General features: G+C 46.9%; 1 protein-coding gene across 2 annotated transcripts in view; it reads right to left on the bottom strand.

Moving 5' to 3' along the window:
• Nucleotides 1-14651, bottom strand: part of LOC144599157 (long-chain-fatty-acid--CoA ligase ACSBG2-like) — a 94072-nt gene that overhangs the window by 44419 nt on the left and 35002 nt on the right. For both annotated transcript variants that reach the window (XM_078409897.1, XM_078409901.1), the window contains one exon: nt 4116-4369. In XM_078409897.1, the coding sequence (XP_078266023.1) occupies nt 4116-4369 (254 nt within the window). The remainder of the gene's footprint in view (nt 1-4115; nt 4370-14651) is intronic.

Genomic DNA, 14651 nt, shown 5'->3' with positions numbered 1-14651 from the left:
ATGTTAATCTTTAAAGAAGATCTTGTAGGGACATAGGGATTGGCCAGGTAGTAGAACCCTCGGATTGGTTTACGGTCACGGGTTGAGGGAGCGCGGGGTATTTAAATGCCTGGTGCCAAACTGTAGATAGAGATTAGATTAGTTCGCGAAGTTAGTGTTAGTCCAAAAGTAAGTGCGTGCGTTTGTCACGGGTTTTACCGACGATAAAGTATTTGAATAATACTGCTCGTTTGGACTCACTACATTGGTGACCTCGAACGTAAGAAGCAAGCAGCAAGCAGCAACATGTCGCAGGCGGGAGCGAGCGCGGGCAAGATTCATCTACCGCCGTTCTGGGCCCATCAGCCGCACCTGTGGTTTGTGCAGGCAGAATCGCAGTTCCATCTTAAAAAGGTGGAGGAAGACCAGGAGAAGTACCACCACCAGTACGTGGGGCTCAAGAGGCTCCTGCTGCGGACCTTCGGCTGGGCCCAGAACCAGCGGGCTCTGAAGCTCCTCCATTTGCCAGACCTGGGGCAGCGGCTGCCGTCGGAGTTGATGTCCGAGATGCTGACTTTGGCGGGCGACCATCAGCCATGCATGATATTTGAAGCGGCCTTTCGGGAGAAGCTACCTGGGGACGTCAGGTTGGTGTTGGCGGACGTCTCTTTTGAAGATCCGGTAGCGTTCGCCGAGAAGGCCGACACGCTCGTTAGGGAGCACAACACCCGAGACGGCTCCGTTAACCGGGTCTCGAGGCCCAGCGGCAGTCGGGGGTACGGCCGGGAGAGCGACGCATCGGCCGCTATTTCGCAGTCGGCCCGCCAAGAGAGGGCGGCGGCGCCTGTTCATTGGCAGCGGGCTCGACCAACAGAGCCGGATAGGCGTGGCTGGTGCTCTTTCCATCGGCGGTGGGGCGGCGAGGCACGAAGCTGTAGATCCCCGTGTTCGTTTCCGGGAAACGCCTGGGCCGATCGACTGTAGAGGCAGTCTCAATTGGCCGTAACCACCGCCTCTACGCTACGGATCAGAGTACCGGGATCATTTTCCTAGTGGATACGGGAGCGGTCGTAAGTATTGTGCCCCCCTATGACTGTGAAGTTCGAGGGGGGGAAAAGGGCCCGCCCCTAATTGCAGTGAATGGTAGCACCATCCGAACATACGGTAAAAGGACTATGTCCCTGTCCTTTGAGTCCAGGACTTACCGTTGGGAATTCATCGTTGCGGATGTGGGCCAGGCCATATTGGATGCAGATTTTCTATGGGCGTTTTCTTTGGTCGCAGACTCGCCAACGCCACCATGCTGGTGCACCCACGCTCCTCCGCCCCCACAGCTCTGACGGTGGATGCCTCAGACGTGGCGGTGGGTGGGGTTTTGGAGCAGCAGGTCGACGGTAATTGGCAGCCTCTGGCGTTTTTCAGCAGGCAGCTCTCTCGAGCGGAGCTCAAGTACAGTGCGTTCGATAGGGAGCTCCTGGCCCTTTATTTAGCAGTCCGCCACTTCCGTTATTTTTTAGAAGGCCGTTCTTTCGTGGCCTACACGGATCACAAACCTCTGACATTCGCTTTTGCTAAGGTTTCTGATCCGTGGTCGGCTCGCCAGCAGCGGCACCTAACCCTGATTTCGGAGTTTACGACCGATGTCCGTCATATTGCGGGTAGACTGAATGCCGTTGCTGATGCCCTGTCCCGGCCGGCCGTTCCCTCCGTAGCCGTGGTTGGTAAACAGGTGGATTTCCAGGAGCTAGCGGAGGCTCAGCGCCTGGAAGGGACTGCCGCGATGTACGCCTCCACAACCTCGGGACTGCGTTTGGAGCAGGTGGCGTGTGGCCCCACAGGTACCAAGTTGTGGTGTGACGTTTCCCTCCCACGCCCTCGCCCGGTGGTGCCTGCCGCTTTGCGGCGTAAGGTTTTTGAGGCCATTCATGGCCTGGCACATCCGTCCATCAGGGCGACTTCAGCCATGGTGGCTGACCGGTTTATCTGGCATGGCCTGCGAAAGCAGGTGGCAGCCTGGGCACGCGCCTGCATTCCGTGCCAGACCTCCAAAGTCCATCGTCATGTCCAGCCCCCATATCAGAGATTTGAGGTTCCCCCCCGTCCGTTTTTTCCACATTCATGTGGATTTGGTGGGTCCATTGCCCTATTCTAGGGGTTACACTCACCTACTGACGGTGGTTGATCGGTTCACTCGTTGGCCGGAGGCGCTCCCGTTGTCGGACACCTCGGCGGCCTCCTGTGCACGGGCCCTGGCGTTGCATTGGGTGGCTCGTTTCGGGGTCCCGGCTATTATCACTACGGATCGGGGGGCCCAGTTCACCTCGTCCCTCTGGGCCGCGTTGGCACAGCTGTATGGCTCGCGCTTACAGCAGACCACCGCCTATCATCCCCAAGCCAACGGGATGGTTGAGCATTTCCATCGGCAGCTGAAGGCGTCCCTCTGTGCTCGCCTGACTGGCTACGATTGGGCTGACCAGCTGCCTTGGGTCCTCCTCGGCATTCGTACGGCCCCGCGGGCTGAGCTGGGCACATCTTCGGCTGAGCTCGTCTACGGTTCGCCCCTGCGGGTGCCGGGCGACATTCTCCCTTCCACTCCCGCCTTGCCGCCATCCGTCACGTCAGTCTTGGGCTCCCTCCGGGAACGGGTGGGTTCTCTGGCTCCAGTCCCGACCTCCAGTCACGGAAGCACAGCAGTTCACGTTCCGTCGGAATTGCGGAGCTGTGATTTCGTGTTTCTTCGGAAAGATTGCCACCGCCCCCCTCTCCAGCCGGTTTACCAGGGCCCGTTCCAGGTGCTCAAAAGAGGGACTGTAACCTTCACCTTGCAGGTAGGAAATCGTCAGGAGCTTGTTTCAGTGTCCCGTCTCAAGCCGGCCCATTTGGACCAGGACCTCCCCGTGTCGGTGGCTCAGCCGCCGCGCCGGGGCCGGCCTGTGGCTGCTCGACTGGTCCCGCCAGCGGCGCCCAGTTTACCACCTCTTGGGCCTCCGCCGCCTATGGTTGGGCCCGGGCTGCCGTTGTTGATCAAGTGCCCCCCGTCACCTACACCCTCCGCTCCAGTGGACCCCCCATCGCCTCCAGCGGCAGCGTCCACCCCGCCTCCTGTCACGCTGGGGGTATCGGTTTCCCCCCCTCCGTACACGTTCTGGGCGGGAGGTTCGGGCGCCTGTGAGGTATGGTTTCGAGGGTTCTGGGGGGGGTCATGTAGGGACATAGGGATTGGCCAGGTAGTAGAACCCTCAGATTGGTTTACGGTCACGGGGTGAGGGAGCGCGGGGTATTTAAATGCCTGGCGCCAAACTGTAGATAGAGATTAGATTAGTTCGCGAAGTTAGTGTTAGTCCAAAAGTAAGTGCGTGCGTTTGTCACGGGTTTTACCGACAATAAAGTATTTGAATAATACCGCTCGTTTGGACTCACTACAATCTATTCTTTCTTTAGCTACCCTTTGCTCTTAATATACTTGAAGAATTCCTTGGAATTTTCTTTTAGCTTGTTTGCCAGCTCCATCCCATGTCCTCTTTTTGCCCTCTTGATTGCTTTCTTAGATGTATTCTGACATTTCCTGTACTGGCAGAGAAGTAAGCTTGATCCCGGAAGGCTAAATCGAATGTTTGCCTTATTCATTTTCATGACCAGAGCCTCAACATTTTTAGTTAACTTGGTGTCCCTAAACCTCTCCTTCACCCTAACAGGAGTATGCTGCCCCTAAACTCTTGCTATCTCACTTTAAAAGCCACCGACCTGCTAGCCATTCTTTACCTGCAAACAGACTATCCCAATTGACCTTTGCAGCTTCCTGCCTTATGTCTCCAGAATCAGCCATGCCTTAACTTGTGGCTCATGCCTATCCTTCTCTATAATTACTTTAAAACTTCTGGGGCAGGGCAATTGTAATTCATCATCTGAGACTTATCTGTACCTCACTGGCCAACTTCAGGACCTCAGCTCTACTGAACCTAACATCTGGACTGGATGAACGCAGGAGTGGGTTAGGTGTAGTGTGGAGTCTGAGCAGATGGTCAAACCTTACAGGGAAAGATTCAAAATGAAATTCCACACATTTTACTTTTTTTCATTTATAACTAAAGTTATTTTAAATAGAAACCACTTTAAGGTGAATAAAACACACTTGCCTTAAGAAAGCTCTTCGCAGCAGTCCTGCATTGATTGTAAAATTGTTTAAAGGTTAAATTTTCCCAACGATCTTCCACTTTGAAAACCAAAGCATCACGTTGACCAAAACTTCTCACTGCCAGCTGGAGTGCCTGGCCAACAGTCAAAGGTGAGATGCCCCCCAAACCAAAATCCTCCATTCGGAGCTTGACTGCAGTGCCCTTCTCTGTGGTCCACAAGTTGGATGCCGGAGCAACTTTAGCTGGGTAGATTTCTGAAAATGTAATTAGAGCCAGCGAGTCAAACAGCACAGAAAAATACCTTTCAGACATCCATATCCATGCTGCTCATATGTACCCATCTATATTCAGCCCATTCGTTCACATTACAACCAAAGCCTTTTTTTACTTTAGTAAATTAACTACTTTCCCAAATGTTTCTTAAATGTTTTATAGTACCTCCCTCTACAACTTCTTCAGGCTGCATATTGCAGACTCCAACCACTCTGCGTAAAATAATTTCCCCAGATAAAGCTCCCACATCTCATAACTTCATAAGATCTAGGAGGAAGATTAGGCCAAGCTTACACTGCCAAACAATCATGGCTGGTCTATCTTGCCCTCTGAATGCCATTCTCCTGCCTTTGCTCCATAACTCCTGGCACCCTTACTAATCACAAATTGGTCAATTTCTGCCTTAAAAATATCCATTGACTTGGCCTCCACAGCCATCTGTGGTAATGGATTCCACAGATTCACCACCCTCTAACTAAATAAATTTCCCTTTAGGCGCCACCTAGGGGTCAAACCACTTACTGATCAAACCTTAGTCACCAGAATTGGAACGATCACATGACAGGGAGATGACAGTTGACAGTTGGAGATGACAGTTGGGGAGGAGAAGCATAGCTCGAGCCCTTGAGTGAACAGACGCGTGGTGCTCCTCTCAACAACAACTAGCACCTAACTGTTCTCCTAACTATGTATGCGTGTGTTCAACCACTGTTTTGTTAATAAAATCCGTTTGATTCACCATGCTTGGTTTACTACATCCTCATCTTTTTAAAGGTGTGTTCTTTTATTCTGAGGCTATGGCCTCTGGTCCTAGACTCTCCCACTAGTGGAAACATCCTCTCCACATTCACTCTATCCAAGCCTTTCACTATTCACTAAGTTTCAATGAGGTCCCCCCTTAAATCTCAAATTAATTCTAGGCTCTCTTGTCTTTGACAGTCCCACCATGGGGGAAAAGAAAGGTTTACTATCCAACCCCTCATAATTTTGTAACCATCAGGTCACCCTTCAGTTATCTCCACTCCAGGGAAATCAGACCCAGCCTATCCAGTAGCTCCTCGTAACCATAATATTTCCAATTTAGGCAATATCCTGGAGACTGCACTCTCTCCAGCTCAATCACACCCTTACTATAGTGTGGCAGCCAGACCTCCACAGAATAAACATACAACTGAATAAAGTCACCAAGGAATTAAATGACATGAACGTAAATATTAACCTTCCTAGAAGATACAATATTTCACAGCTCGTGAGATTTAAGCAGCTCATCTTCTCTAGGCAACTTGCACTAATTACATAAAGTATTAATTATTAACACATGCACTTTTTTTAAACATAAAAATGGGAACATGTTTTTCTTCCACTGTTTAATTACTGAGCCACCATGCACAAAAATGTGACTTTTATGTACAAAACCTCAAATATATCACAGGTTGAATCAGAAAAACAATGGCCTACAAAGTTGAATGATGTTGGAAATAGCTCACTGAAGAGTGAGGCACCAATGACAAGAACAATGCAGCAGAGCTCTGAGGAGACAAAAGATCGATGTCAGAATTGCCAAGAAATCAGTGCACTGGAAATATGTTCAAGTCCACTTTATCCAGTCTGAATGAGTATACCTTAGCTGCCCCCTTTTCATCAAGACTAATAGTATTGTACATAGTGAAGATAGTTGTCAAAAATTCAAAAAAAGTGGGATCTTGATCGGTTGGGCAGATGCGCTGAGGAATGGTTAATGGTGTTTAATGCAGAGAAGGGCGAGGTGTTGCAATTTGAGAAGTCAACCCAGGGCAGGACCTACACAGTGAATGGCATGGCTCTGGGGAGTGTTGCAGAACAGAGCGATCTCGGGGTGCAGGTACATGGGTTTTTGAAAGTGGCATCACAAGTAGATAGGGTGGTCAAGAAGGCTTTCAACACATTGGCCTTCATCAATCACAGGACTGAGTATAGAAGTCGGGAGATCATGGTACAGTTGTACAAAACATTGGTGAGGCCACATTTACAGTATTGTCTTCAGTTTTAGTTATCCTGTTATAGGGAGGATGTTGTTCAGCTGGAAAGGATGCTGAAAAGATTTATGAGGATGTTGCCAGAATAGCAGAATGTTGCCAGCTATAGCTACAGGTTGAGGTGGCTAGGACTTTATTCGTGGAGCGCAGGAGGATGTGGCTGATCTAGAGGTGTACTAGATTATAGATTATAAGAGAAATAGATCGGGTAAATGCACATTCTTTTATCCAGAGTAGAGGAATCGAGAACCAGAGGTCAGGTTTAAGTCGAGGGGGGGAAAGATTTAATAGGAACTGGAAAGGTAACTTTTTATTTTACACAAAAAGGTGGTAGGTGTATGGAACAAGCTGCCAGAGGAGGTAGGTGAGGCAGGTACAATCACATCTAAAAGACATTTAGATAGGTACATGGATAGAATTGGTTTAGAGGGATATGGGCCAAATGCAGGCAGGTGGGACTAGTGTAGATGGAACATTTTAGTCAGTATTGGCAAGTTTCTATGCTCTATGACTAAAGACAATTAGGATCTATCCTACCAGAAACCTTAGATGAACAGGGAATTTCACTCTTTGCTAAAGTCCACATCTGGGAAAGATGATGCTGCACTGTACAAGAAAGCCAAGTATGATCTCCACAAAGCTATCAGATACCAAGGGAGGCTTCCTAAACAAGCCAGAGGCTCTATTTGATCAATCAGTTGCCAGGCAACTGTAGCAATGCCAGAAAGCCATTCTGGGTTACTAGCCGGTCAAAGGAGATCTTTGGCAAATATGCATCTATACACAGATGAGATCAATGCCCTGTGCTCGTTTTGAATAGGCACAATTCCACATGGGGGAGTCCAGAACCAGGGGCCACAGTTTAAGAATAAGGGGTAGGCCATTTAGAACGGAGATGAGCAAAAACTTTTTCAGTCAGAGAGTTGTAAATCTGTGGAATTGGCAGGCAGTGGAGGCCAATTCTCTGGATGCTTTCAAGAGAGAGCTAGATAGAGCTCTTAAGGATAGCGGAGTCAGGGGGTATGGGGAGAAGGCGGTAACGGGGTACTGATTGAGAATGATCAGCCATGATCACATTGAATGATGGTGCTGGCTCAAAGGGCTGAACGGCCTACTCCTGCACCTATTGTCACATAGGTGCATTTTTACATCCCCCACTGGCTCTGACCCATGCATCTCAGAAGTCAGATCTGCTTTCACAAAGATACACTCCCAGAAAGAGGCCAATCCAGATGGACTCTCCAGACATTCGGAAATTGTGCGCCAATCAACTGGCCACTATCTTCATCTATATTCTCAACCATGCACTTCAACAGTCTCGCCTGCTTCAAGAAACCTTTATCATTCTAATCCCAAGAAAAGTAAAATGACCTGTCTCCATGACCACTACCCAATAGCTCCAACATCAACCATAATCAAGTGCTTCGCTAGATTGCTAATGGCCCACATTTTTGCCAGTCTTCCAGACAATCTAGACCCTTGCAATATGTATTCATAAAAAATAGTTTTGCGGAGGAAGCCATCTCAATTGCACTGGCTTTAGCTGTGAATCATGTAAACTACGTCAGGATGCTATGCATTAACTGCAGTTCACTTTCAACACTATAATACCAAACAATCTCATCCCTAAACCTCTGGACCATGACCTTGGGCATTTCCTTGTTCTTGCAAGTGACTTATGGATTTCCAGATTCCACACACTTGCTCCGATCTCCCCATGCTTTAATGCAGAGGACCCAAAATGCTCAGAATTCAATGAATTCAAACAAATCCAAGATTTTCCTTTGCAAATTATTTTTCATTGAAGTGGATAAAAGGGGCAAACAACCATGATGCTGAACAATGCCTAGACAAAGAGCTGTCAACCACACAAGATCAGTAAGAGAAAGTCAAACTGTAAAAGGCATATGTCAATCTAGACTTTCTTTGGTTGCAATATTTTAAGATTAGTGAAGATTTGCAGTTACTTCCCATGCTCCTAGTCATTCTTTCTGCCTGCTCACACTTGGAATCATGGAGTAGAATTTCTCATGAAGGGGGCCATTGGGCCCATCACAACTCTGCTGGCACCAATTATCAGCTGCAGCCACTGTCCACTTAAGGCAGGGGTATTAAACTACTGGCCCGTGGGCCGGATGCAGCCGGTCCAATCCGGCCCGCAGGATGACTTGGGAAAAAAAACGACTTTGTCAATCGTCGTGTGGAGGGCGGGCGGCATTTATTGCAGCATGTCGGGGGTTGTAGTTCAGGACACGAGTGAGTGGTAGCCGGGAGGAGGGTTGCGGACTACAGTTCCCGGCGGGCAGCACGATGAGAGGGAGGGTGGAGGCGGGAGGGTGCGGGTGGGCGGGGCAGTGCGATGGCAACTGTGCCAGTTGCAGTACCATCTGGTCCGGCGACGAGAGCTGTGAGTCCGCGGCTGGAGCGGAGCGGGGTGGCGGAGCGGAGCTGTGCGACGGACTGGAGTGGACTGGAAGCACCAACAACCCCAAGGATGAAAGAAAACACCACAGAAGTCTGTTGCATTTCACCCCCAAAAAGGAAAACAGCATGAAGAAAACAAACCTTTTCATTTCCTCTTTATTTTACATGAGAAATTTCAACCGAGGCGTCGGCAGGTTCTTTATTTCTTCTGGGACGTTGGAATCGGAATTAAAGAGAACGTATTTTCCAACGTATAACTAACAGACAACAGGTCCCTAATATTTAGGGAAAAAAGTCATACGAGGAAACCAGACCATAGATGCCTGTCCAAAGGCCTGATCCCCTAATTTAGAGGTTGATTTGGTTATACATCTATAACTCTCAAACTCCAGTGATGGAAATAGGTTTTAGGAACTCGGGGTACTCTAAGGTCCATGAGGCTGAGGTTGGGAAGGGAGTGGGGGGGGTTACGTGCGGTCAAACCCATGTAAGAGTACAAGAATGCATAACTTGTTTATTGTGTATTTATAATATAGTTCATTGTGTATTATATGTCATAGCTGCTTTCTGGAATCTCTCTCTCTCTCTCTCTCTCTCTCTCTCTCTCTCTGTTTACATTACAAAATGTTCCATAATGGTATATAATCTCCATTTTTTCTGTCACCTCCTTTCTTTCTGCATGCCGTTTCTTCAGCACGCCTTCTGCCACTAAGAAGCCATGTCCTCACATATTCTTCGAGGTTGAATTTTGACAGAGGAGGTCCCACCAACTTAATAAATAGAAGAGTTGAGAGATGATCAGTTTGAAGTTTTGCACGTTGTGGTGACATGCAGAAATTCATGCCACTGAAGCTTCTTTCACATTCTGCTGTTGATACCGGAATTGTATTTACAGCCGTTACCAGCTGCTGAAAATCTGCAGAAACTATCTTCCCTTTAGATTCCTTGAATTCTCTGAAAGCTCTGACACAAAGCTGACCATTTAAGCCAAATTGTTCTGCCATTTCTTCTACATCATCATCCCCTAAGGTAAAAAGTGAATCTTCTGGAATATTGTTAATATCTAAATATTTTGACTTGTTAATTAACTTTTTACATTTATCATTGGAAGCTGTTGTAGATTCATGCAGCTTGGATTTCATATTATTGACCAAAAACTGTTGTTTATGTATAGTAGGTACTTTACCAGCTCTCAAATTTATTCCATTAAATATCATCTGGCTTGTTGCTTTCTCCACTTGAGTATAAAATTTTCCTGGCTTCACTATTTGACTTTCAAGAACCTTGATAGTTCGTTTAATTTCCTCGTGTGCTTTACTAAGTGTACAATTTCGGTTCTGCAGTTCAAGTGACGATTCAGACAACTCTAGCAAACTGTCCATCAACAAGCCCAAATTATTTACGAAAGCTAATGACTCTGATACTTTTTTCAGCCCCTCGTACTTTGCTCTCTCTGCACTAGATCTTGAAGCATCACAGCGTGCTTTTCCAAAATGCTCCCAAATAGCTTTATAAGACTGCCACATTGCCTTTACAGTTCCGTGACGAAGCAACCCATCTCACACTGAAAACACGACCAATTTTCAACAGTTGACAGTGAAGAGCCTCAGCACATGCAGTTAACTCATCCTGATTCTTAGGAGACCTATGATATAAAGAATACAATTTATCACAAAATATCTGAAAATGATTCAAACCTGCAACTTCATTTATAGCATCACCTAAACTGAGTTCAAGCCTGTGACTGGCACAGTGCCAAACAGTTGCATTAGGGAAATCATCAAGAAATAGTTTTGCAACCCCTGCATTTTGTCCTAACATTACTGATGTACCATCAGTTACAAGTGACATCACATTTTCTTTTAGGTACTGTATTGAAAAACCACCTCTTTGTAAGCAACTTAGAAGCCCATCATATATAGATTTTGCATTTGCACCCAGTTTCATATGTTCTAAGTCAAAATAGAATGATATAGGTTGGGAAGATTCACCAACTGCTGCTCTCAAACAGACTACTAGAACAGTTTTCCCATTAATAGTAGTAGATTCATCAATCATAATAGACATTTTAGATTGTTTTGAAATTATATTTTCCACCACTGTCTTTCGCATCTGGTTCCCTATGTGGTGAGAAACATCTGCACATGACTTACGAGAGTGTAAGTCGATGCCGTTTCTTTCTTGCAGTTCAATATCAGAAGACATATCTGTGTAGGGCCTACCTTTGTGTACAATATTATATACAGTTCTAAAAACTCAACCTGTTTTTGCTTCATCCTTTTTCAGTGACATATACACTACATTTTCAATTGCTTTTTTTTCAGCTGTTTCGTTGATTTTTTGGCATCTGATATGAGCTTCACTATTTTTGTGCTTAAAAATCTTTTTTCTTAAACTCATTAACTGTTTTGCTTTGTCATCACTCACTCCTACTACATTAACACTGCACCACTCACGAGACAAATGAATTCCTTGTGTTCGTTCAAGTCCAAGATGACACTTGCTGCATACACTACATCCTAGTTTTCTGTTTTTAACAATTAGCCAGGGATATTCTTTCTTTTTGTTTAAGTACATTTCTTGGGTCCAACAGTCTGGAAGATCACATTTTTCCAATATCTTTTGAAATGTCTTCACATGCAGCATCATCAGACGAAACAGCTGCATCAGTTACATTATCATTTTCAAGTAATTTTGCCTTCTTTTCTGGCTGAGTGTTTTCATTATCATTTATTTCTTCATCGATCTGAAGACGCTGTCTTTCAAAGTATTTCAGTATGCTCATTTTCACAGGGTACACAAATCTGAAATTTATAGATATTTGATAGTGATTTGATAGTGATATATAATAAAATTTGATAGTGATATATAATAAAATATTTCCGCTTGCACTATGGTTTTGCTAAATAAAACCACCCACAATAAAATATTCACCACTCACGATTTAGGCTGGAAAAAACTATTGGTACTACTTATTTAATTTTCTCCCCATCCATTCTACGTTAACTGAAACAATTGAGGCACAGCGGCACAGCAGCAGAGCGGCAAATAAAATAACGTGGAATAAAATAACATAACTTTACCTCGCGGTCCGGTAGCCCTGACAGTGAGTTTAAGAAATTCTCCCTTGAATTTTATTCAAAGGAACGCGGTGTCATTAATACATGGTCAAAACACAATTACATTCACTGAGGAATGTGGATCGATGTATTGATGACACATTGTATAACTACTACCTGTTAACTACAGGCTGTTAACAAGTGCTAACAGTGGCAGTTAACAAATCATTTTCGTCTGAGTTGAATAATTTGATAAACAACTCAAATCTTTCTGCGGTACTCATTAAACCCGAGCTGGAAATTGAAAACTAGGGGAACGCCCATTTCCTTCACTGAAACTCATGGACTTTTCCAGCATTCGCCTTTCCACACAGAGCCAATCCACAGAAACACGCTCTCACTCCGGAGAATCTACGCCGCACTCCAAGACAGCCGTATGCTTTAGCACAGAGATACTGTATACTCCAGTGACTGACATCTACTATAAACCCACTGACTCGCACAGCTATCTGGACTACACTTCTTCCCACCCTGTCTCCTGCAAAAAGTCTATCCCCTACTCCCAATTCCTCCGTCTACGCCGCATCTGCGCCCAGGATGAGGTGTTTCACACTAGGGCATCAGAGATGTCCTCATTTTTCAGGAAACAGGGCTTCGCCTCTTCCATTATAGATGAGGCTCTCACTAGGGTCTCTTCTACATCCCGCAGCTCCGCTCTTGCTCCCCCTCCCCTCATTCGTAACAAGGACAGAATCCCCCTCGTTCTCACCTTCCACCCCATCAGCCCACGTATCGAACAAATCATCCTTCAACATTTCCGTCACCTACAACGGGACCCCACTACTGGCCACATCTTCCCATCCCCTCCCCTTTCTGCGTTCCGCAGTGACCGTTCCCTCCGTAACTCCCTGGTCCACTCGTCCCTTCCTACCCAAACCACCCCATCCCCGGGCACTTTTCCCTGCAACTGCAGGAGATGCAACACCTGTCCCTTTACCTCCCCCCTCAACTCCATCCAAGGACCCAAACAGTCTTTCCAGGTGCGACAGAGGTTCACCTGCACCTCCTCCAACCTCATCTATTGTATCCGCTGCTCTAGATGTCAACTTCTTTACATCGGCGAAACCAAGCGCAGGCTCGGCGATCGTTTCGCTCAACACCTGCGCTCAGTCCTCCTTAACCAACCTGATCTCCCGGTGGCTGAGCACTTCAACTCCCCCTCTCACTCCCAGACTGACCTTTCTGTCATGGGCCTCCTCCAGTGCCATAGTGAGGCCCATTGGAAACTGGAGGAACAGCACCTCGTATTTCACTTGGGCTGCTTGCAGCCCAGCGGTATGAACATTGACTTCTCCAACTTTAGATAGTTCCTCTGTCCCTCACTTCCCCTCCCCCTTCCCAGTTCTCCCTCTACCTGTCTCCACCTATATCCTTCCTTTGTCCCCCCCCCCCCCTCACATCAGTCTGAAAAAGGGTCTCGACCCAAAACGTCACCCATTCCTTCTCTCTTGAGATGCTGCCTGACCTGCTGAGTTACTCCAGCATTTTGTGAAATAAATACCTTCGATTTGTACCAGCATCTGCAGTTATTTTCTTACACTACGTATACACCAGAGTGGTCTCCGAGCCCCGTCGCTACTTGTGCACTCGGCAACCAAAGACTTCACTGGGCACTGGTAACGTTAAAAGTGAGGGAGAGACCCAAGTCTCCTCCCTAATTCCCATTCTCCCACTTCACTTCCATCACTTGCCGCCCGTCCCACTCGCCCACACACTCACGCCGTCCCTTCTATCTCCCCTGGTTTTCTTCCACTTCCTCCTGCTCGCTCCTCCTTCCCACGTGACGCTTCTTCTCTTTACATTTCCATCTCCTCTTTGTCTCCCTCGCTCTCTGTTCTCCTGTCCACTGATTCTCTCTCTCTCTCTCTCTCTCCAGCCCTTCACTCTCTTCTCCCATTGCCTCACCCTCTTGCCCATCACTCTGTCTTTCTCTCAGTGGAGGCCAATTCTCTGAATGCCATCAAGGGAGAGCTAGATAGAGCTCTTAAGGATAGCGGAGTCAGGGGGTATGGGGAGAAGGCAGGAACGGGGTACTGATTGAGAATGATCAGCCATGATCACATTGAATGGCGGTGCTGGCTCGAAGGGTCGAATGGCCTACTCCTGCACCTATTGTCTATTGTCTATAACTGATCCTGAATTTATAGAACATTGGAAAATGATCACCAATGCGTCTATGATTTCTAGAGCCACCTCCTTAAGTACCCTGGGATGCAGACCATCAGGCCCTGGGGATTTATCAGCCTTCAGTCCCATCAGTCTACCCAACCCATTTCGTGCCTAATGTGGATTTCCTTCAGTTCCTCCGTCACCCTAGGATCTCTGGCCACTAGAACATCTGGGAGATTGTTTGTATCTTCCTTAGTGAAGACAGATCCAAAGTACCGGTTCAACTCGTCTGCCATTTCCTTGTTCCCCGTAATAAATTCCCCTGCCTCTGTCTTCAAGGGACCCACATTTGCCTTAACTATTTTTTTCCTCTTCACATACCTAAAAAAGCTTTTACTATCCTCCTTTATATTATTGGCCAGCTTACCCTCGTACCTCATCTTTTCTCCCTGTATTGCCTTTTTAGTTATCTTCTGTTGCTCTTTAAAAGCGTCCCAATCCTCTGGCTTCACACTCTTCTTTGCTATGTTATACTTATTCTCTTTTATTTTTATGTTGTCCTTGACTTCCCATGTCAGCCACGGGTGCCTCTTACT

The sequence above is a fragment of the Rhinoraja longicauda genome, chromosome 1 (assembly GCF_053455715.1).
Source record: "Rhinoraja longicauda isolate Sanriku21f chromosome 1, sRhiLon1.1, whole genome shotgun sequence".
Lineage (NCBI taxonomy): Eukaryota > Metazoa > Chordata > Chondrichthyes > Rajiformes > Arhynchobatidae > Rhinoraja > Rhinoraja longicauda.
The sequence above is the reverse complement of the archived record's forward strand: the minus strand, read 5'-3'. Positions and strand labels throughout refer to the sequence as shown.